The sequence below is a fragment of the Phacochoerus africanus genome, chromosome 2 (genome assembly GCF_016906955.1).
Source record: "Phacochoerus africanus isolate WHEZ1 chromosome 2, ROS_Pafr_v1, whole genome shotgun sequence".
In the NCBI taxonomy this organism is placed as follows: Eukaryota; Metazoa; Chordata; class Mammalia; order Artiodactyla; family Suidae; genus Phacochoerus; species Phacochoerus africanus.
The window spans coordinates 146300441-146318978 of NC_062545.1; the positions used below are offsets into that span (position 1 = coordinate 146300441).

The following is an 18538-nucleotide window of genomic DNA, read 5'->3' on the forward strand; positions in this document are numbered from 1 at the left end:
TCTGTGTGCTCTCCAGGTCTCCCGCCGGGTTGTCCCGTCCCTCGCTCCTCACGGCTCGGAAGTGAGTGGTACGCTTCCCAAGATGGCGCGCCTCTTGAGGGTGGCTGGCGCGAGCGCTGCAGGTGAATACTCTGGGTTCGGGGCTCTCCCAGGGGTGGGTGCGCTGGACACGAGGCCAGAGTACTCGGAGACCGCTGGTGGCTAGTGCACCTGGGTGTGCTGCGCTCTGCCCTTGGCTAAGGCTGTGTCCTTGGCCGCTGTCAGCATCTATAGACCGAGCCTTCCAGGAACGCCTAGTTAGCAGCGGGAATTCCTTGCACTTTTGCGTCTCTCCGCCAGTGCTTCTCACGTGTCGCCTGGAGGAGAGGGAACCTGGTTTAGGCAAGGCCAGGCTGAGGCTGAAGTAGATACAGTAAATGGCAGAGGGACAGTGAGCTCCGAAGGGGGAGAAGCCGGGAAGGACAAGTCCTCTACAAAACGCAGGCTGAACTCTAGGCATGGCCAGTATCCTGCTGAGAACGATGGAAGGTCAGTTGTATAAAGGATATGAATACAAAAGGAGTGTTTTTTCCCACATACCCATATATATGTATTTATCTTGTATAAAAAGAGAGTAAAGTTAGGCGGATTTGGAGTTCTCGACACCGCCATTAAAAACAAAACCTTCAAATTTTCTACACCCTGTCCATTTATTTTCTCCTTTCTCTTTTTATAGTCTTCCTCCATCAAGGGGCAACTTTTTCCCTTAATCCGAAACCCCGTTAGGAAGGAAGTGCCGAGTGGTGATGTCTGTTAAAAACTGCTGAACATTTGTGACAGATCCTTCAGTTTAGCACTTTCAGAAAGGGTTCCAGAAGACGAGCCTTCAGTAATGTTAGATTTCCCTCCTAGAAAGTGCTATCTATTACATTTATTGAAACGTAACAGCATTCGTGGTCCTTTGAAGTCCCATCTCAAACTCAACAAATCTTCGTTGATCACAGTACACCATAATAGTTTTAGCTGTATCAGCACTGTATCAGTTTAAAGTCGTGAGAGATACATGTATATTTATATATGAAAAATATTATAACAGGCTGAGCACAACTTGTTAAAATGAATCTCTGATTAACAGGTGATATTCAAGTTTTGACAATAACATGCCCTTCGGGCCCCTCTTTCCTTTCCTTGGTAAAATACAGCTCAAGGAGTTCCCGTCGTGGCGCAGTGGTTAACGAACCCGACTAGGAACCATGAGGTTGTGGGTTCGGTCCCTGGCCTTGCTCAGTGGGTTAACCATCCGGCGTTGCCGTGAGCTGTGGTGTAGGTTGCAGACGCGGCTCGGATCTTGCGTTGCTGTGACTCTGGTGTAGGCCGGCGGCTACAGCTCTGATTAGACCCCTAGCCTGGGAACCTCCATATGCCGCCAAGAAATAGCAAAAAAAAAGACCAAAAAAAAAATTGTCTTAAAAAAAAAAAATACAGCTCAAAATCATAGTTCACCTACCATTTATTGCAAAAGCCCTTTTCAAGAGAACTTCTAAAACAGTTATCTCATCACTTGGAAAGCTTTTTCAGAAAAATAGGTGTTGCTCATAGAACATACACTAGAGATCTTAACGTTTGAGAATGAAAGAATGGTAGAGACTGTCAGAGGAATGAGAAAATTTAAAATAATGGCTTGACATCAACATTGTTGTTAGACAGACCTGGGCCTGAGGCTCAGCTTTGCTACTTAGTGTAACCTGGAAGAAGGCTAATCAGGGCTTTTTTTCTCTCCTCTCTAAATGGGAAAAATATTGAAGTCCTTCCTAAACTCTTACTGTTATCTCTAATTTATGGGCATTAAGACTCAGAGGCAGAGCTGGGCTACCACATGATATGCTCCTCCTTCAGATTTCGGAATCACAGTTTGCTTAGGCAAGACTAGCCAAGTAGTAGTGTTGCATGACTCTAAGGATGAAATAAATCTGTGTATCTTTATTGGGAAAGTGAGGTCAAGTCAGCAAGATGTTAATGCTATGGGATTTGTCCTCCACTGATGAAAGATCCCAGCAGTATGGAGAAGGCCCAGAGACTGGGCCATTTCTGCTTTGGGGGTAATAAGCAACTTGTGGGTTCCTGAAAGGCAAAATTGTTCTAAATACAGTTTTTGCTTTTATAAGATATTGAAAAGAGTTCCCAAGTTAAACAACAGTCATGAGCAGTGTGGGTGAACTAGAGGGTTACTATAAGCAACTAGTTTTAACTTGGAAAAATTGTAAATCAGTATTCCTGCATGAAAAAGAGAAAATAATACAATGCGTATAATAGCTTCCAGCAGCATCATTCCATGAGGATATCAGTAGTCACTAAATACTGAGATACCGTCGAAGGTGTTCTAAAATCAAAGCCTATTTGTTGAATTTTCAAGAGTGAAAGGAGAGTGGTCTCTTTGTCATAAAAAGTAAGTTGTGGATTGATGACATGAAACAGTGAATATGAAAACACTGTGTGCCAAAATATCTTCCAAATACAAGCAGTCTTTAGTTGTTGAGTAAGAGTGCAGTACTGTGCTGTACATTAGTGCAGTACTGTATATAGGGTAGGTGCATAGTCAGCTTTTTCCTTTAAAAATGTAAAATGCATTAGAAGTCAGAGATGCTTATATTTATAAGCAAGGTTTTGATGTAACCTTTCTGAAAGTGCCAATAAATGATAACCCTTAGGATTTATAATGTACTTTGTACCAGACACTTTTCTAAACCTTTAATGTATAATATTCATTTAAGTTTCATGACAATATTATGAGGAAGGTATATCTACCTATATGAGAAACAAAAGCACAGAAAGGGTAAGTAACCAGCCCAAGTTATATAACAAATGGTAGGGTCAAGATTTGAACTGAAGCACTCTAGCACCACACACACTGCCTTTTTTTTTTTTTGGCCACACCCACAGCACATGGAAGTTCCTGGGCCAGGGATCCAATCCAAGCCTCAGCTGTGACCTACAATACAACTGTGGCAACTCTGGACCCTTAACCCACTGCACCACATGGGAACTTCACACACTGCCTCTTATATGATACTCATCCACAAAATCTGAAAGTGAACATATAAATAATAATTTAAATATTAGAGAAGAGGCATTTTTATATGCGTGTCTTTAGAAACATTTTTTTTATCCAATAGTTGATGGGAAATTAAGGGGAACGGAATATAACTTCCAAATCATATATTTATTGCAAGAACTGAGTACAAATAAAGATAACATTTCTTTTGTAGTTTATATACACATTTTTTTTTTGGTCTTTTTTTTGCTATTTCTTGGGCCGCTCCCGCGGCATATGGAGGTTCCCAGGCCAGGGGTCCAATCGGAGCTGTAGCCACCGGCCTACGCCAGAGCCACAGCAACACAGGATCCGAGCCGCGTCTGCAACCTACACCACAGCTCACGGCAACGCCGGATCGTTAACCCACTGAGCAAGGGCAGGGACCGAACCCGCAACCTCATGGTTCCTAGTCAGATTCGTTAACCACTGCGCCACGATGGGAACTCCTGATTCATCCTCTTTTAAAGGCTTCACCCTTAGATGACCCCACTTTTTCTTTTATTGTAGTTAAATATACATAACATAAAGTATACTATTTTTACCATATTTAGGTGCATAGTTCAGTGACATTAAATACATTAACATTGTGCAACCATCACCATCATCCATCTCCAGAACTTTCTCATCATTCCAAATTGAACCTCTGTACCCATTCAACAATAACTCTCCCATGGTTTCCTACTCCTGGCCCCTGATAGCCGCTGTTCTACTTTCTCAGTAGGAGTTTGACTTCCCTCTGGGTCTCCTTTTTTTTTTGTCTTTTTTAAGGCCACACCCATGGCTTATGGAGGTTCCCAGGCTAGGGCTCAAATCGGAGCTGTAGCCACCGGCCTATGCCACAGCCACAGCAACTCGGAATCCGAGCTTCATCTTCGGCCTCCACCACAGCTCACGGCAACCCCACATCCCCAACCCACTGAGCGAGGCCAGGGATTGAACCCACAATCTCATGGTTCCTACTCAGATTCGTTAACCATTGAGCCATAACAGGAACTCCTGTCTGTGTTACTTATGGGTGGAATTATATAATACATGTTCTTTTGTGACTGGCTTTTTTCCTTTGGCATAATGTCTTCAGGGTTCATCCATGTTGTACCATGTGTCAGAATTTCATTTCTTTTTAAGGTTGGATAATATTCTAGTGGGTGTGTATACCACATTTTGTTGTCTTTTCATCCTTTGATGGACACTTGCATTATTTCTACCTTTTTGCTATTGTGAATATATGTGTAGGAAGTGGGTATATAAATATCTTCAAATTCTTGCTTTCAGTTCTTTTGGATATATACCCAAAGGAGGGATTGCTGAATCAAATGGTAATTTTACGTTCTGACCCTACTTTTAAGGACCATGAAACTAACAGAAAAACAGGAGAAGCTCAGAAAGATAGATCGGATTAAACAAACACAATACATTCAAATTTGGGTTGCAAAGGATCAGCTTCATCAGAAATTAGGTTGGAAAATGGAAATTGAACATGTTAAAGACAAGAGTGGACAAGTTACATGACTGTGAAGAGCGATTTATTAAGGAGTCGTATGTAAGTGGGGTAACAGAAACGTCTGTTTACTAATTGTGATGAATAAAAAATTATTCCTGATCAAACAGGATGAAAATAACATGTATGGTGCCATGAAATCCTCTGGTTGGATACTGAAGACAAATGGGCTTCTCACCAAATTAACTTGAAGGCTCTTGTGATAAATGACTTTCTGAATATATTATGGCTCCTCAAATAAGATGTACAAACATTCAGACTTTAAAAACCTACTACATGTTCTAAAGTTAGACAATGTGAAGTTTGCAAATATAAAAAAAAACAGCATATATACTTCAAATGGGTAAACTTTATAAATTATATCAATAAAATAAGAAAACTTTATTATAAGTGGTTATTCACATTTTATGGCACTTTCTGTACAAATTTAACATATAATTTCTTCAAAGAGTAAGTACCCTTAATGCATTCGAGTATAGACCCTTGCAGCTAAAACTTTTTTTATTTAGAGTCAATGTCCAGAAAGGCTGTGGTCTGAAGTAAAAACAGGCCAAATGGAAAGAAATGCAATGTTATTTTAAGTCAAGGCACTAAAATATTAGCAAGAAACAATATGGAAAGAAAGTTAAAAATTAGGGTTAACATACATATCATTTTTTGGTACCATTTTTGGCTTCTTGTACATCAGATTCCTGATATGTGTAAAAGTCAGTTGTTCATCTTTACAATCCTGTTGTTGTTTTTTTCCTTTTCTTTTCTTTCTTTCTTTTTTTTTCTTTTTTCTTTTTTTATGGCCTTACCTGTAGAGTATAGAAGTTCTTGGCCCAGGGATTGAATCAGAGCTGCAGCTGTGACCTATGCCACGGCTGTGGCAACACTAGACCCTTTAACTTACTGTGCCAGGCCAGGTTTTGAACCTGAGCCTCTGAAGTGACCCAAGCCGCTGTAGTCAGAGTCTTAAACCACTGGGCCACAGCAGGAACTTCCCTGTAGGTTTAGGTGTTTTGTTTTGTTTTGTTTTAACACTCTTGGGGTTTTTTGTTTGTTTGTTTTGGCTTTTTAGGACTGCACCTGGGTCATATGGAGGTACCCAGGCTAGGAGTTGAATCAAAGCTGTAGCTGCTGGCCACAGCCACAACAACATTGGATCCAAGCTGTGGTCTGTGACCTACACCATAGCTCACAGCAATGCTGAATCCTTAACCTACTAATCAAGGCCAGGGATTGAACTCACATCCTCATGATCCTAGTCGGGTTCGTTAACCACCGAGCCACAAAGGAAACTCTCCAACAATCCTGTTTTTAAACATCTGATAAGTTTCTTCACACATGCATATACATATAGTTTATTCGTGGGAAGTAATCCTTTTTGGAATAGTCACAAACTACACGCTATAGAGTTGAAAGTAATGCAGTTCTTTTTTTTTTGTCTTTTTTTGTCTTTTTGTTGTTGTTGTTGTTGCTATTTCTTGGGCCGCTCCCGCAGCATATGGAGGTTCCCAGGCTAGGGGTTGAATCGGAGCTGTAGCCACCGGCCTACGCCAGAGCCACAGCAACGCAGGATCCGAGCCACGTCTGCAACCTATACCACAGCTCACGGCAACGCCGGATCGTTAACCCACTGAGCAAGGGCAGGGACCGAACCCGCAACCTCATGGTTCCTAGTCGGATTCGTTAACCACTGCGCCACGATGGGAACTCCAGTAATGCAGTTCTGCTGTACTTTCTGAGATGAGAGGCAGAAAAACCTAAAACTAAAGAGCTGTGAATTCCTGTAGTTGGGGGGCAATCTGAAATAAAAATGTCTTTTAAAAATTTGCGAAAGTCGGAAGTTCCCCTGTGGCACAGTGGGTCAAGGATCTGGCATTGCCACAGCTGTGGCACAGGTCACAACTGTGGTGTTTGTTTGATCCCTGGCTTGGGAACTTCCACATACCACCAAAAAAAAAAAGCGAAAGTTAAAAGAGAAGCTAATGTTTTTACAGGTCAGTTCACAACAAACTGTTCAGCAACACATTTTTTTTTAAGTATCTATAAACATCTGTTATCACTGTACACTCTTTATTCTGTGTTTCTTACTCCAGTTTGCTTTGTCTATAGGATTTCACATTTTACTCATAGACTCCTCATCTGCCCTTTTTTTTTCGTGGGTTTGAGTTAATACCTCATTGTGGTTTTGATTTGCTTTTCCCTAATGCTAATGGTATTGAATATGTTATGCACATCTTGGCCATTTTTATATCCCTTACCCTTCATTTTATTATTAGCACCATGCTCTAACCAGCTGAACTAACCATCTTATGTATTTTACCATTCATTTTATTTTTTAATTATAGTTGATTTACAGTGTTGGCCAATTTCTGCTGTATAGCAAAGTGATTGATATGTATATGTATATATATGTGTATATATACATATATATGTATATATTCATACACAGATACACACATTCTTTTTTTATATTCTTTTCCATCATGGTCTACCCCAGGAGATTGGATATAGTTCCCTGTTCTATACAGTAGGACCTTGTTGTTTATTCGTTTTAAATACCCTTCATTTTATTTATTTATTTGTCTTTTTAGGACCACACCCATGGCATATGGAGCTTCCCAGGCTAGGGGTCAAATTGGAGCCAGAGCTGCTGGCCTATGCTGCAACCACAGCAACACCAGATCCAAGCCACATCTGCAACCTACGCTGCAGCTTATGGCAAAGCTGGATCATTTAAACCACTGAGAAAGGCCAGAGATCAAATCAGTCAATTCTAGTAAACTTTCCTCCTCTCACTTCCAAATGATAAGGAAGTTACACAGAAAGATAGTGAGACTTCTAATAACATGAGTTGTTTGGACTTCCTTTTCAGTGCTAGAGTTTTTGAAATGTCCCTACAGCAAACTGGCGTGGGATATACAACTTCACCTTCATTTGGATACATGCTAATTTATTCCTTTGACATTGCCATATGTTCCATTGCTGGTAGCAGAATGCCTGCCAGAGAACCTCCCACTGCCCCATCTCATCTAAAGGTACCACTGGTAAGGAGAATTCAGAAATACCTAGACTCACTATTTGACATACTCTTAAAATTTCACAGAGCAAACAGCACTAGTGTGCCTATCACTCTAGGGCACGTTGACCATATCTATATATATATTTTTAGTACAAATACATTGTGTATTGAACTTTCATTGCAAATTACACACATAAATGGAAGGAAGGGAAGAGTGGTCTGATGGATGGTTTTGTTGGTTGTTAGCATTTTAAAAATTCACTACCACCCTGCCCTTCAGATTTCTTGGTCTCCACAGACAACCCTGCATGCCATTCATCTGGCAAACAGTCATTAGGTGTCATTAACAAGAATGGCTGAATTTATTGTATGCCTGTTATATATGTCTTGCACTGTAGTATTATATTTTTTACACCAAGTTTCTAATTTTCACAACAAACCAGAAAGGTAGATATTTAGTGGGTAGTACTAGCATTTTTTTAAAAAAACTAAACTAAAATAGAATAGAAAATATTAGAACACATTACATTTAGTGAGGATTAGGTATTCTTTTCATGAAATTTACTTCCAGTCATACATTTATGTATATGTGTACTGGTTTGTAATATACCTGAATTTCATGATGACACAGTAAGTTGAAAGAACCAGAGTCACCAAGGAGAATATAAGCGCTGGGTGGAACAGTGTGTAACTTGTGTAGAGAAGAGCCAGAGCCACATCAGCTTCAGTCTTGGGTGTCAGTCCCACGCAGCCAGCGGGTCTCTCCCAGTGGCCAGGGCAGGACAGTTTTGCCTATATACACTTCTCTTTGCCACAGTGGAGGGAGACTTGTCCCCTCCCAGCAAAGGACAGGTGTAAACAGTGGGGTTGGCCATGTGACACTCACACTTTAAGCAAGGACAAAGCATCAAAGCAGTATTATTTGGGCCTGAAAGAGGGAATGGTGGTCCCCACAAGGTGATAAGCCCAGCTAGGCTATGTGGGCTCTTTATTTCTTGGTGAGGAAGCACCAGGTCCCTGGAAGCCCTTCATTATGCAGCTAAGTGGGGGTGGAAAGCCTGCCTACAGGACACTACCTTGCAACAATGTGTATGCCCTACCCCCACAACACAGCATGCAGCGGCTTGATGTGGGATCTTAGTTCCAAGACCAGGGATCAAACCCAGGCTTCACCAGGGAACTCCTTCCTGGGTATATGGACTTAAATAAAATCAAATAGTGTCACTTTAATTTCCTTGTTATCAAAAACTTTAGTAAGGGAATTTTATGTTAGCTGAAGCTCTGTGATACTAGGTACTATTTAAAGTGTTTGTCATTAAGCACTAACGACTCTTTGTTTATAAAGTATGTGCTCTTCATTTTGCTATTTCATACATTCTCATTAAGTGATGTTGTTTTGCAGGATTGTATTTAGACCCTGGACATGTATATAATTTTCATTCTGGGGAGAACTACTGAAGAAATAGTAGTACATGGGGAGAACACATTGAAAGCTGCTTTAGTTTCCAAATGAAAGGTTTCTTCACATTTAGAAGCAGTTCTGCTTCTACTCCTTCATAATTATGAAGAGAACAATTTAAAAAAAGGCTCAGGAAATTCTCATATGTTTAAGTACCCTCTTGATCTTTGCTTGTTTTTCCCTCAGTAATGAGATACTTTCCTTAGTTGATAATTATCCAAATAAAGTACACATTAAAAGGTACTTATAACTTTAATGAACTTACTACATAACATAAGACAAAAAAATTGTTTGTAGGTAGAGAATAAAATTGTTTGCTTTCATCAGGTGTATGTTGTTTCACTATCACATTCAAACTTGCCCTTTAAGAACTGCAAAAAAACAACATGTAATTCTAAATGACATGCAGCTATCCTTTAAATTGGTAAATATAAATTATATGACAAATGTCATTCTTTATTCTGAGTCTAAAAAGCTCAGAATTAGGTTTTTAATTCCAGACAGGTATTTCAGAGCAGAGTGAGTAATTGTGACATGCTTTTTAAATTGATCATCTCTGATTTAATTTCTGTAATTAAAAAGAATAGGTATACAAATGATTTTTACGTGTGTAATTTATTTTTTTTAATTAATTTTCTAAGGGCATCAATTCTCAGATATCAATCAATGACTGTTCAATTTTTCAGGGTTTTTTCCCAGACTTCAAACTCCTGTTCCAACAGTAAGAACTTTTTCCATGTCGCTGACCTCGAATCAAGTGGCTAGTCCTGTATGGAACCTGGGGCGACTCAATCATATAGCAATAGCAGTGCAAGACTTGGAAAAGTCCAAGGCATTTTATAAGAATGTTCTGGGGGCCCAAGTAGGTGAGATGGCCCCTATTCCTGAACATGGAGTGTCCGTTGTTTTTGTCAACCTGGGAAATACCAAGATGGAACTGCTTCATCCACTGGGAAATGACAGTCCAATTGCAGGTTTTCTGCAGAAAAACAAAGCTGGAGGGATGCATCACATCTGCATTGAGGTATTTTAATTATTTTAATATTTGTTATTGTAAGTTTGTCTTTTAAAATGCTTTTTACTTGTTTTTTGTTTGTTTGTTTGTTTGTTTTTGTTTTGGCTGCACTCAGAGCATGTGGAAGTTCCCAGGCCAGGGATCAAACCTGAGCCACAGCAATGCCCATGCCAATGCCTTAACCTCTACACAATCAGGAAACTCCAGCCTTTTTTTTTTTGTCTTTTTGTCTTTTTTTGTTGTTGTTGTTGTTGCTATTTCTTGGGCCGCTCCCGCAGCATATGGAGGTTCCCAGGCTAGGGGTTGAATCGGAGCTGTAGCCACCGGCCTACGCCAGAGCCACAGCAACGCAGGATCCGAGCCACGTCTGCAACCTACACCACAGCTCATGGCAACACCGGATCGTTAACCCACTGAGCAAGGGCAGGGACCGAACCCGCAACCTCATGGTTCCTAGTCGGATTCGTTAACCACTGCGCCACGACGGGAACTCCAAACTCCAGCCTTTTACTTTTTAAGGCTACATATTGTTGCTGTCATCAGAAAGTTCTTTAAGTTCTTTCAGGGGAATGGTAATATTGGTCCTGTTCAAGGATAGATCAATAGATACATACTCCTTCCCTCTTGAAAACTGCAAATAATAATGGTAATATGTGTAATTGAAGTCTGGATTCAACAATCACTATATAAAGGCCACTGACTTGGCCAAAGCAGATCTAAATCTTTGCCGTCATGTCTGTTGATCATGCACAACCTTCCATGCAGTGGAAATGCAACTGCTGTCACTGTCACAGGCAATTGGGATCAGCGAGTGAAGGACTTAATAAAGTAAGAATTTCCATGTACATGCTAAGTATTATAATTATTTTCTATCTTTGCAATTCTAATAACTTGTTCCTTATTACAAAGGCAATACATTTTCAATTACTGACTGTGATTTTTAAGATCTCAACTGTATCTGCTAACAACTCTTAAAAAAAAACATGAACTTTTAGACAAGAACATTCTCATTAGAGTGCCTTTATCTGGAGATGTTCATGTTCAGATAACTGCTTTTGGAATGTCGGCATTACCAATTATGCTTCAATTTAAATTATTTTGATAGGACAATTCTTTTGATAGAAGGAATGACATAATCGAAAGTTAGGTCTAACTCCCAATCCAGAAGAGAGGGCAGTTAATTCCAACGTGAACCCAGGGATTTATTCAGTTCATATTGCAAACATATTTGAGAATCCTTGAGTATTTGGATTCAGCAATGAGTAAGAAACACATGACCAGGTCCACAGTGAGGAGGGGCAGCTCTTTAAACAGGCAATTACAGTGTCTTGTGATAAGCAAAATTCATAGACATGTCTCAGTTGTACAATGAAGGAAGATTGGTGGCCTCTGGCAGGCCAAGGAGGGGGGCATGTATCACAGGGCATGAGTTATAATGAATGTGAAGGAATCCCCAGGTGGACAAGGGGAGGAAGGTGTTCTAGGCAGAGGGACAGCATGTAGAAAGGCCAGTATTTGTAACTACTAACGTTATGTACTCGGCATGTAGCATTTTCTTTAATTCTCATAGCTTGAGGCCCTTGAGGGCCACATTAACCCCATGTGACAGGTGAGGAGGCTGAGCCTTAGAATAGTCAAGTTGCCCACAGTCCACATTAGTAGGGAACAGCAAAGCTGGGTCAAACCCAGATCGGTTCTGACTCCAGGATCTGCGTTGTTGTCCATGGTGCCAGAGTGCCTTCACTCGATTAGCTGAGTTTAAAATCTCAGGGGCGGAAATCATAGGATGTCAGACAAGGGAGCTAAGCAAGGCCTAATGTTGAACCTTTACCCCTGTTTTAGGAGGTTAATTTTGGCCACAAGCTTTTTTTGGGGGGGCTGCTTTGGCATGTTGAGGTTCCCAGCCTAGGGATTGCATTGGAGCTGTAGCTGCCAGCCTATACCACAGCCACAGCAACGTGGGATCCAAGCCGCATCTGTGACCTATACCACAGCCCACGGCTACTCTGGATCTTTAACCCACTGATCGAGGCCAGGGATTGAAACTGCAACCTCATGGTTCCTAGTTGGATTTATTTCTGCTTCGCCACAATGGGAACTCCTGCAAGTCTTTATTTCAGTGGACTTGAGGGTGGCTGGACCCCCCCCCAGGATGAGAAGCAGGCATATCGGCCTTTGAACCCACTCTTCCCTCCTCTGCACCACACCATCTGCACTACTTCAGAAAGCCCAGGCCTTCAAAGAAAGCTGCTGTATCAGAAGTTCAGTTAGGTAAAGAACAGCAGGGAGCTCCCGCTGTAGCATAATGGGCTTGGTGACACCTTAGGGACACTGGGACATGAGTTTGATCCCCGGCCTCACACAGCAGTCCAGTGTTCTGTAGCTTTGACTTAAGTTGAGACTGTGGCTCAGATCTGATCCCTGGCCTTGGAGCTCCATATGCTGCAGGGTGGCCAAAAATGGGGGGGAAAAAAAAAAAAAAAGAACATTGGAAGTTGAATAATATAACAGTGAATTCAAAAGTAGAGATTAATGGGGGAGGAATGAAAATGTTGTTTATCAGTATAAAATAAAGGTAGGTAATAGGAGAAGGTGTGAAGAGTGGGTAGTTAGTTGCTGCATTAGTATGACACACCCCATCATTATTCTCAACTTTCAGTAAAAACTACGATGTCTTGACTAGGTAGATTTTATTTTTCTGTTCCCAGTCTAGAATGAAGTGACTCTGGCTGATAGCATAGCTCTGCCATCCATGCGTGTGACTTACAGGGTTGCTCAGGCTTCACCAGTTTACCAGCCAGAGGGGAGGGAAGGCAGAAAGAAAATGCAGGGCAATACATTTAAGGGATGATTAGAAATTACATGTCAGTCCTGTTCTTGTCATTGGTTTGGTCACATTGTACAGTTGACCACAAGTGTAGTCTGTACTTGGGCAGTTATATGCCCCACTAAAATCTGGGGGTAGCTGTAATTAAAAAGAAGAAATGGAAAATGGATACTGGAGGCCATCGGTTTATGCCATAGTTGGTCACTTTACAAAAGTGGAATTGCCAGGACAGTGTAACACTTTTTCTGAGTAAAGATATGCTCTAAGGAGGAATCACCTGAGAACTATGGTCACCTGCTGTGGCAGCCTGTGAAATGAAGTTGTCACTAGATGCAGGGGCTTGGTTCCCTGACTCACCAGACAGAGCAGAATTTGTCACCAGTCCTTGAACAAGAAATACACTTTTTTTGAAAGAAACTGCAGATTCCAGGGTTAATGATTTTCCCATAGTGTAACTTAGATCTGAAATTGTCTTCCACTGAGGGTACAAAAGTGATAGAACTGGTCAGAAAAGATTTCTTTGGTCATGCCAGTTATGGTTGCCATTGCAATGTATTATCCCAAAACTTTAGGGTGTTCAACAACTGTTTTATCTTGCTCAGAGTTTTGTGGGTTGGGAGTTTGGGAGGGGGTTCTGCTGGACAGTTCTTGCTTGGAATCTCTCCTGTGGTTGTGGTTAAATATTGAAGTAAAGGCGCTTGCTGGCTGGGTGGCCCACCCACATGCTGGCTGGCTGCTGGTCACAGAGCCGGGCCTTCCAGCAGGAGCCCTTTGTAACCTCTTCACCTTCGCAAACTGAGAGTACTTCTCAGGGCAGTCGGGCTTCTTACAGGGCAAGTGACCTACTGACTTCTTACTGGCCAGAGTGCATGTCCCATGAAAACCAGGTGGGACCACGTGGCCCCACAGCTGGACTTCTGCTGTCTGCTTGTTATGAACAGACACAACAGACCAGATGCAAGGGGAAAGGAAAGCCCAAGAATCTCTGGATGTGTCTTATAAGTGCTGCTGCCGTCCGTATAGTGATGTGCTCTAAGCAGAGGGATCATGTGTCTAGAAGCCCAGAGCGATTTTATTTTCTAATGGCTGTAACTGGGTACCAGCAGCATTCTCTATGCAAGAGGAGGCAACCTGGCTAGCCTTTGTGAATATAAGGCGACTCAAGAGATGAATCCTTGAAAGGTAGAAGGTGACAAATACGCATACACCAAAACCAGTTACTTCAGCTTTTTCCAGCTATTTATGGAATAGGCAGCGCTCAGAAATATGTCTCCTGAAAATGCTTACAGTCAGTCTTTTATAATTTTATAGTTCGCAGTCATTTATTTTTAAATGCCATTCCTTCTTTTAAAATGTTAAATCCATCCATCAGAGAGTGGACTTTTCTTCCCTGTGATTATCACCAGAGGACTTTATGTGTTTTCACCAGGACCTTATGTAAAACCTTAGTTCGGGAGTGTGTCTATTATGGGCACATGCTGTAGCTTTTAGTGGCTAAACAGAGAAAATCCTCTTTCTTGTACATAGTTTAATATTGCAATTAAGGCTGAGTTTGGGTTTCCATTTTCTCTTGTGAGGCTTGCCCAAATTTCTTACACTTGAGTGTTTACCTTTCCCTGGAGGAAGTTGAGAGGTCATCTTGTTCAGTGTTTTTTCTTACCGTGCGTGGACAGTCTGGCCCAGGCTATGCTGTTGCCGATGTGCACTTTCTACCTTTTGCAGGCCTCTCCCTGGGGAGATGGTTCTGGTATCAAATAGAACTAGCCTTCATTTCACTAAATAACTTAGACAGCAAGGTATGTCACAGTGAAAAACTTAAGGGCTGCTGAAAATATGTACTTATTCAACAAATTTGTGCTGTGTAAAATTACTTAAATGCTTTCATGCTGGTTGGTACATAGCTGCTGCACTAAGCCTACTGAGTAACATCCTCCTTCCAGAAGGACCCTCAGACACCCCCCCATAACTCAGCAACTAAAGGGTTACTGATAGACACAGCACTGCAGGAGTCCTCTGAGACTCTGCTGCTGGATAAGGTTTCTTCTGTTCTATTTTGTTGCTGTCTTTACCTTCTGTTCTTGGTATTTTCTGGTATTTTCCTGGTATTCTGGTATTTTCAGAATCATTCTGGCCTTCACTGTGGTAGGTGCTGGGATATGTCACTGAACAAAATGCAAAGTTCCTGTCCTCTTGGGGTTGCCTGCTTGCTTCAAGTATTTCCATGTGCCCTGCATTTTCCACAGAGGATTAGAGGTGACTGACCAAAGTACAGCTTATGAGATAGGGAAGGGTAACATAGATAACGGTGTGAGTTAGAACAAAGAAGAAATGTAATCAAAGTAGAACTAAAGATAAGATTAGTGTACCTATCAGTTCTGCCAAATATTTCTTTCTAGTTGCCAAAACAAAAAGGAAAAATACTGTTAAAAAATCATCGTGACCCCTTTTGCCTTCCTCCCCTTCCCTTTTTGAACAATGCAATCCTGAAGATAGTAGATGGGGCAGAGAGTCTCGGGTGGGATGAAGAGGGCATCCATGTGTGGGAGCTGCTTGCCATGAGAAATCTCAAGACTGAGCAGGTACCCATGCTTGAGGAGGTCCAGCCCAGAGAGTCTGAGTCTGAGCAGAGGGGCAGCCAGGCTTGGGGTGTCAGAGCAAAGGAGGCCAGCCTGACGAAGGGAGTGGCATTCCAAGCACGTCAAGAGGGGCACCGAGATGGGGGCCCTGGAGTGTTAAAGCCTGAGCAGAATGTGTATGTGTGTACATGTGCTCACAGGTAGGGGGCACCCAGCACGAAGGGTCAGGCCCTGAGTGGTGTGAGATGATGACTGAAAGGGGAGGGTGAACCAGGTGGAACTTTGACTGTCCTTGCCTGGGATGGCTGCTATGGGGAGTCAGGGCCTGGTCAGAAGGAGGCAGGCATTCACATGGGGAGTGAGCAAGGATGGGGGTCAGAGCCTGGACAGGGTAAACAAGGCATACTGAGGCAATTTTGCACAGGAGCTTGGGACCCAAGCAAGGCAAGGAGGACTTGAGTGCAGGGAGTGGCCCAACCCAAGTAAGGATGGGAGGCCTCGATACAGGGGGTCAAATGCCTGTCTTAGTGAATGGGAGCTTAGAGGGGGTGAGGAGGCAGCCAGAGGGGGTGGAGGGGAAGACTCGTGGGTTGAAGAGTACGTTGCTGAGGAGAGGCAGCAGAGGAATAGGACTGGTTCTGGAGGAGAGGTTTATCAATTGAATAGATACATTTCCCAGTGTCAGAGAAGGGCATTACACATAGAGCATTAGATTTCATCTAGAGGTAATTCTTACTGTCTCAAGCATATGATAAAAGTGTTATTTAAAAAATAAGATAGAGAGTTCCTTTGTGGCACAGCAGGTTAAAGATCTAGCATTGTCACTTCAGATTGCTGCTGTGGCTCCAGTTCAATCTCTGACCCGGGAACTTTTGTGTGCCTGAGGCATGGCCAAAAAAAAGAAAAAAGTGTGTAAAGAAATGCAGTAATTATAGCAGTTTTATTTTCTGAGTGGCCAGATATTAGATGACTTATTTTCTTATTTATACTTTTGTGACTTTCACAGATCTTTTTTTCTTTCTTTTTTTTCTGTTTACATCTGCACCCACGACATATGCAAGTTCCCAGACTCCAAGTCAAATTGGAGCTGCAGCTGCTGGCCTGCGCCACAGCCACAGCAAAGCCAGATCCAAGCTGCATCTGTGACCTACAAGCTTGTGGCAACACTGGATCCTTAATCCACTGAGCAAGGCCAGGGATAAAACCTGTATCTTCACCGCCCACTGAGCCACAATAGAAACTCCCTACAGATCTTTTTTCATTCCTTATAAAAGACACTTTAAGGTAAAAGGCTGGCAAGATAACTTTTTTCCCACATTCAGGGAATGTGTATTTTTTAATGAAGAAGACAGAAAATTATACTACTTGAAAAACTCCATTCTCATTTTGGCTTTACAGTAAATCCTAGGGAATTGCTAAGCTCTCCCAGTGATCGGTGTATCACCAGTTCCCAGATGTAAGTATTGTTGATGGTATAGTGGTGAGCAGAGCTGCCTTCCAGTTCCCAGACCTGGAGCTTTCAGAGAATGTTAACATTTCCAGAGAACAAAATATGTGGACAGTTTGATGAGGCTTTCAACTTCCTATGTTATTAAATCAGTAAAAAAATTTAAAATTCTATCTGCTACTAACATCATTTTGTAAAAGAAAGGGCATTTTATTACTAAGAAAAGCAAAAGAGAAGAAAAAAGAAATTCTTTTGGAATTAAAGCATTTGGTCAATTTAAGAAATTTAGTTTTCTTAATGTTTTACTATCAACTGGTAAAAATTTCAGAGCAGCATCTGGGAAACTTTCTTTATAGCCCCCACCAGACCATACAGCAAGAATGGAAGCACATAGGTAGTAATTCCCAAGAATACACAGGGACCTTCTGAACACTATGTAAGGTGAGAACAGTGTTAGGTTTGAATAATTCACTTAATTTTTAGTTTTGGGGGAAAAGACAATTGAAACAAATATTTCTCTAGACTTTTAACTTTCATGAATTTATATCAGTTTGAAAATTAAATTCATTATCGATATCAGTTAGTACTACTATAATTTTGTACAAGATAAAAAGCCTATATTTTTAAAATTAACAAAAATATGCACCATTAAAAGTAGCGCATTATTGGAGTTCCCACTGTGGTGCAATGGGATTGGCGGTGTCTCTACAGCTCCAGGATATAGGTTCGATCCTTGGCTTTGCACTGTGGGTTAAAGGATCCATCATTGCCATAGCTGAGGCATAGGTCACAACTGCAGCTCGGATCTGATGGCTCAGGAACTCCACATGCTGCAGGATTGCCAAAAAAAAAAGTACCACATTATTACTTGTTCATAAAATTTGGTCACTGGGAATTTCATACCTTAAGGTTTTTAAAAAGATGTTATTGAGCCCAACATCTTGTCAGCTGAGGACCAAAGAAAGTGTAAGACTCACCTGAAGGTTCTAAATCCTGATTGTGACAATCTAAACTTTTTTTTATTTGCGGTACTATCAGTCCTAATTTCCAGATTACAGGATAAAATCAAAATAAATTCCCAGACATAGATACAATAGCCCCTGCTGCCTGCCCCCACTCTCCCCCAACCCCTGGGGGTGGGGGTGGTAATAGGTTGAAGTCAATAGCCCAGATTTTCACTAATGGCATTTAGGGTCTTACAGAGCTATGTGTCACAAAGGACTATAAAAGCAGATTTTTTTAGATGGGTTATTATTGACTATGTTATTTTTATTGCTTAGGAGAACAGACTTAATTTCCCAAATCAAATTGCTTACATTTCTTCTACGCATTTTTTAATACCTTTAGGGTAGATAATGCTTCATATTTCATATACCCTTTTTTATACCCTTAGAATAGATAATGCATCTAGAGTAGAAAATTAAAGCATTTTTATTTCCTTCTTTGTATTTTCAGGAACACTCTTAGAGAATTGTAAACTTTATAACAATCCTTTAAATAGAAGGGTGGATATAAGATCTTTTTTTTCACATGTCTATAGTTTATTTTTTTTTAATTTTTATTATGATTGATTTCCAATGTTTTGTCAATTTCCGCTGTACAGCGAAGTGACCCAGTCATACATATAAATGGC

The 18538-nt window shown here is 41.3% G+C and overlaps 1 protein-coding gene across 1 annotated transcript in view; it reads left to right on the forward strand.

Annotated features, from left to right (window-relative positions):
* Window position 1: 1 nt before the first annotated feature.
* The window catches only part of MCEE (methylmalonyl-CoA epimerase), a 32548-nt gene continuing 14011 nt past the window's right edge, over window positions 2-18538 (forward strand). Inside the window, exons 1-2 of the mRNA XM_047766880.1 lie at window positions 2-122; window positions 9727-10064. Of these exons, the coding sequence (XP_047622836.1) occupies window positions 83-122; window positions 9727-10064 (378 nt within the window). The 5' untranslated portion in view covers window positions 2-82. The remainder of the gene's footprint in view (window positions 123-9726; window positions 10065-18538) is intronic.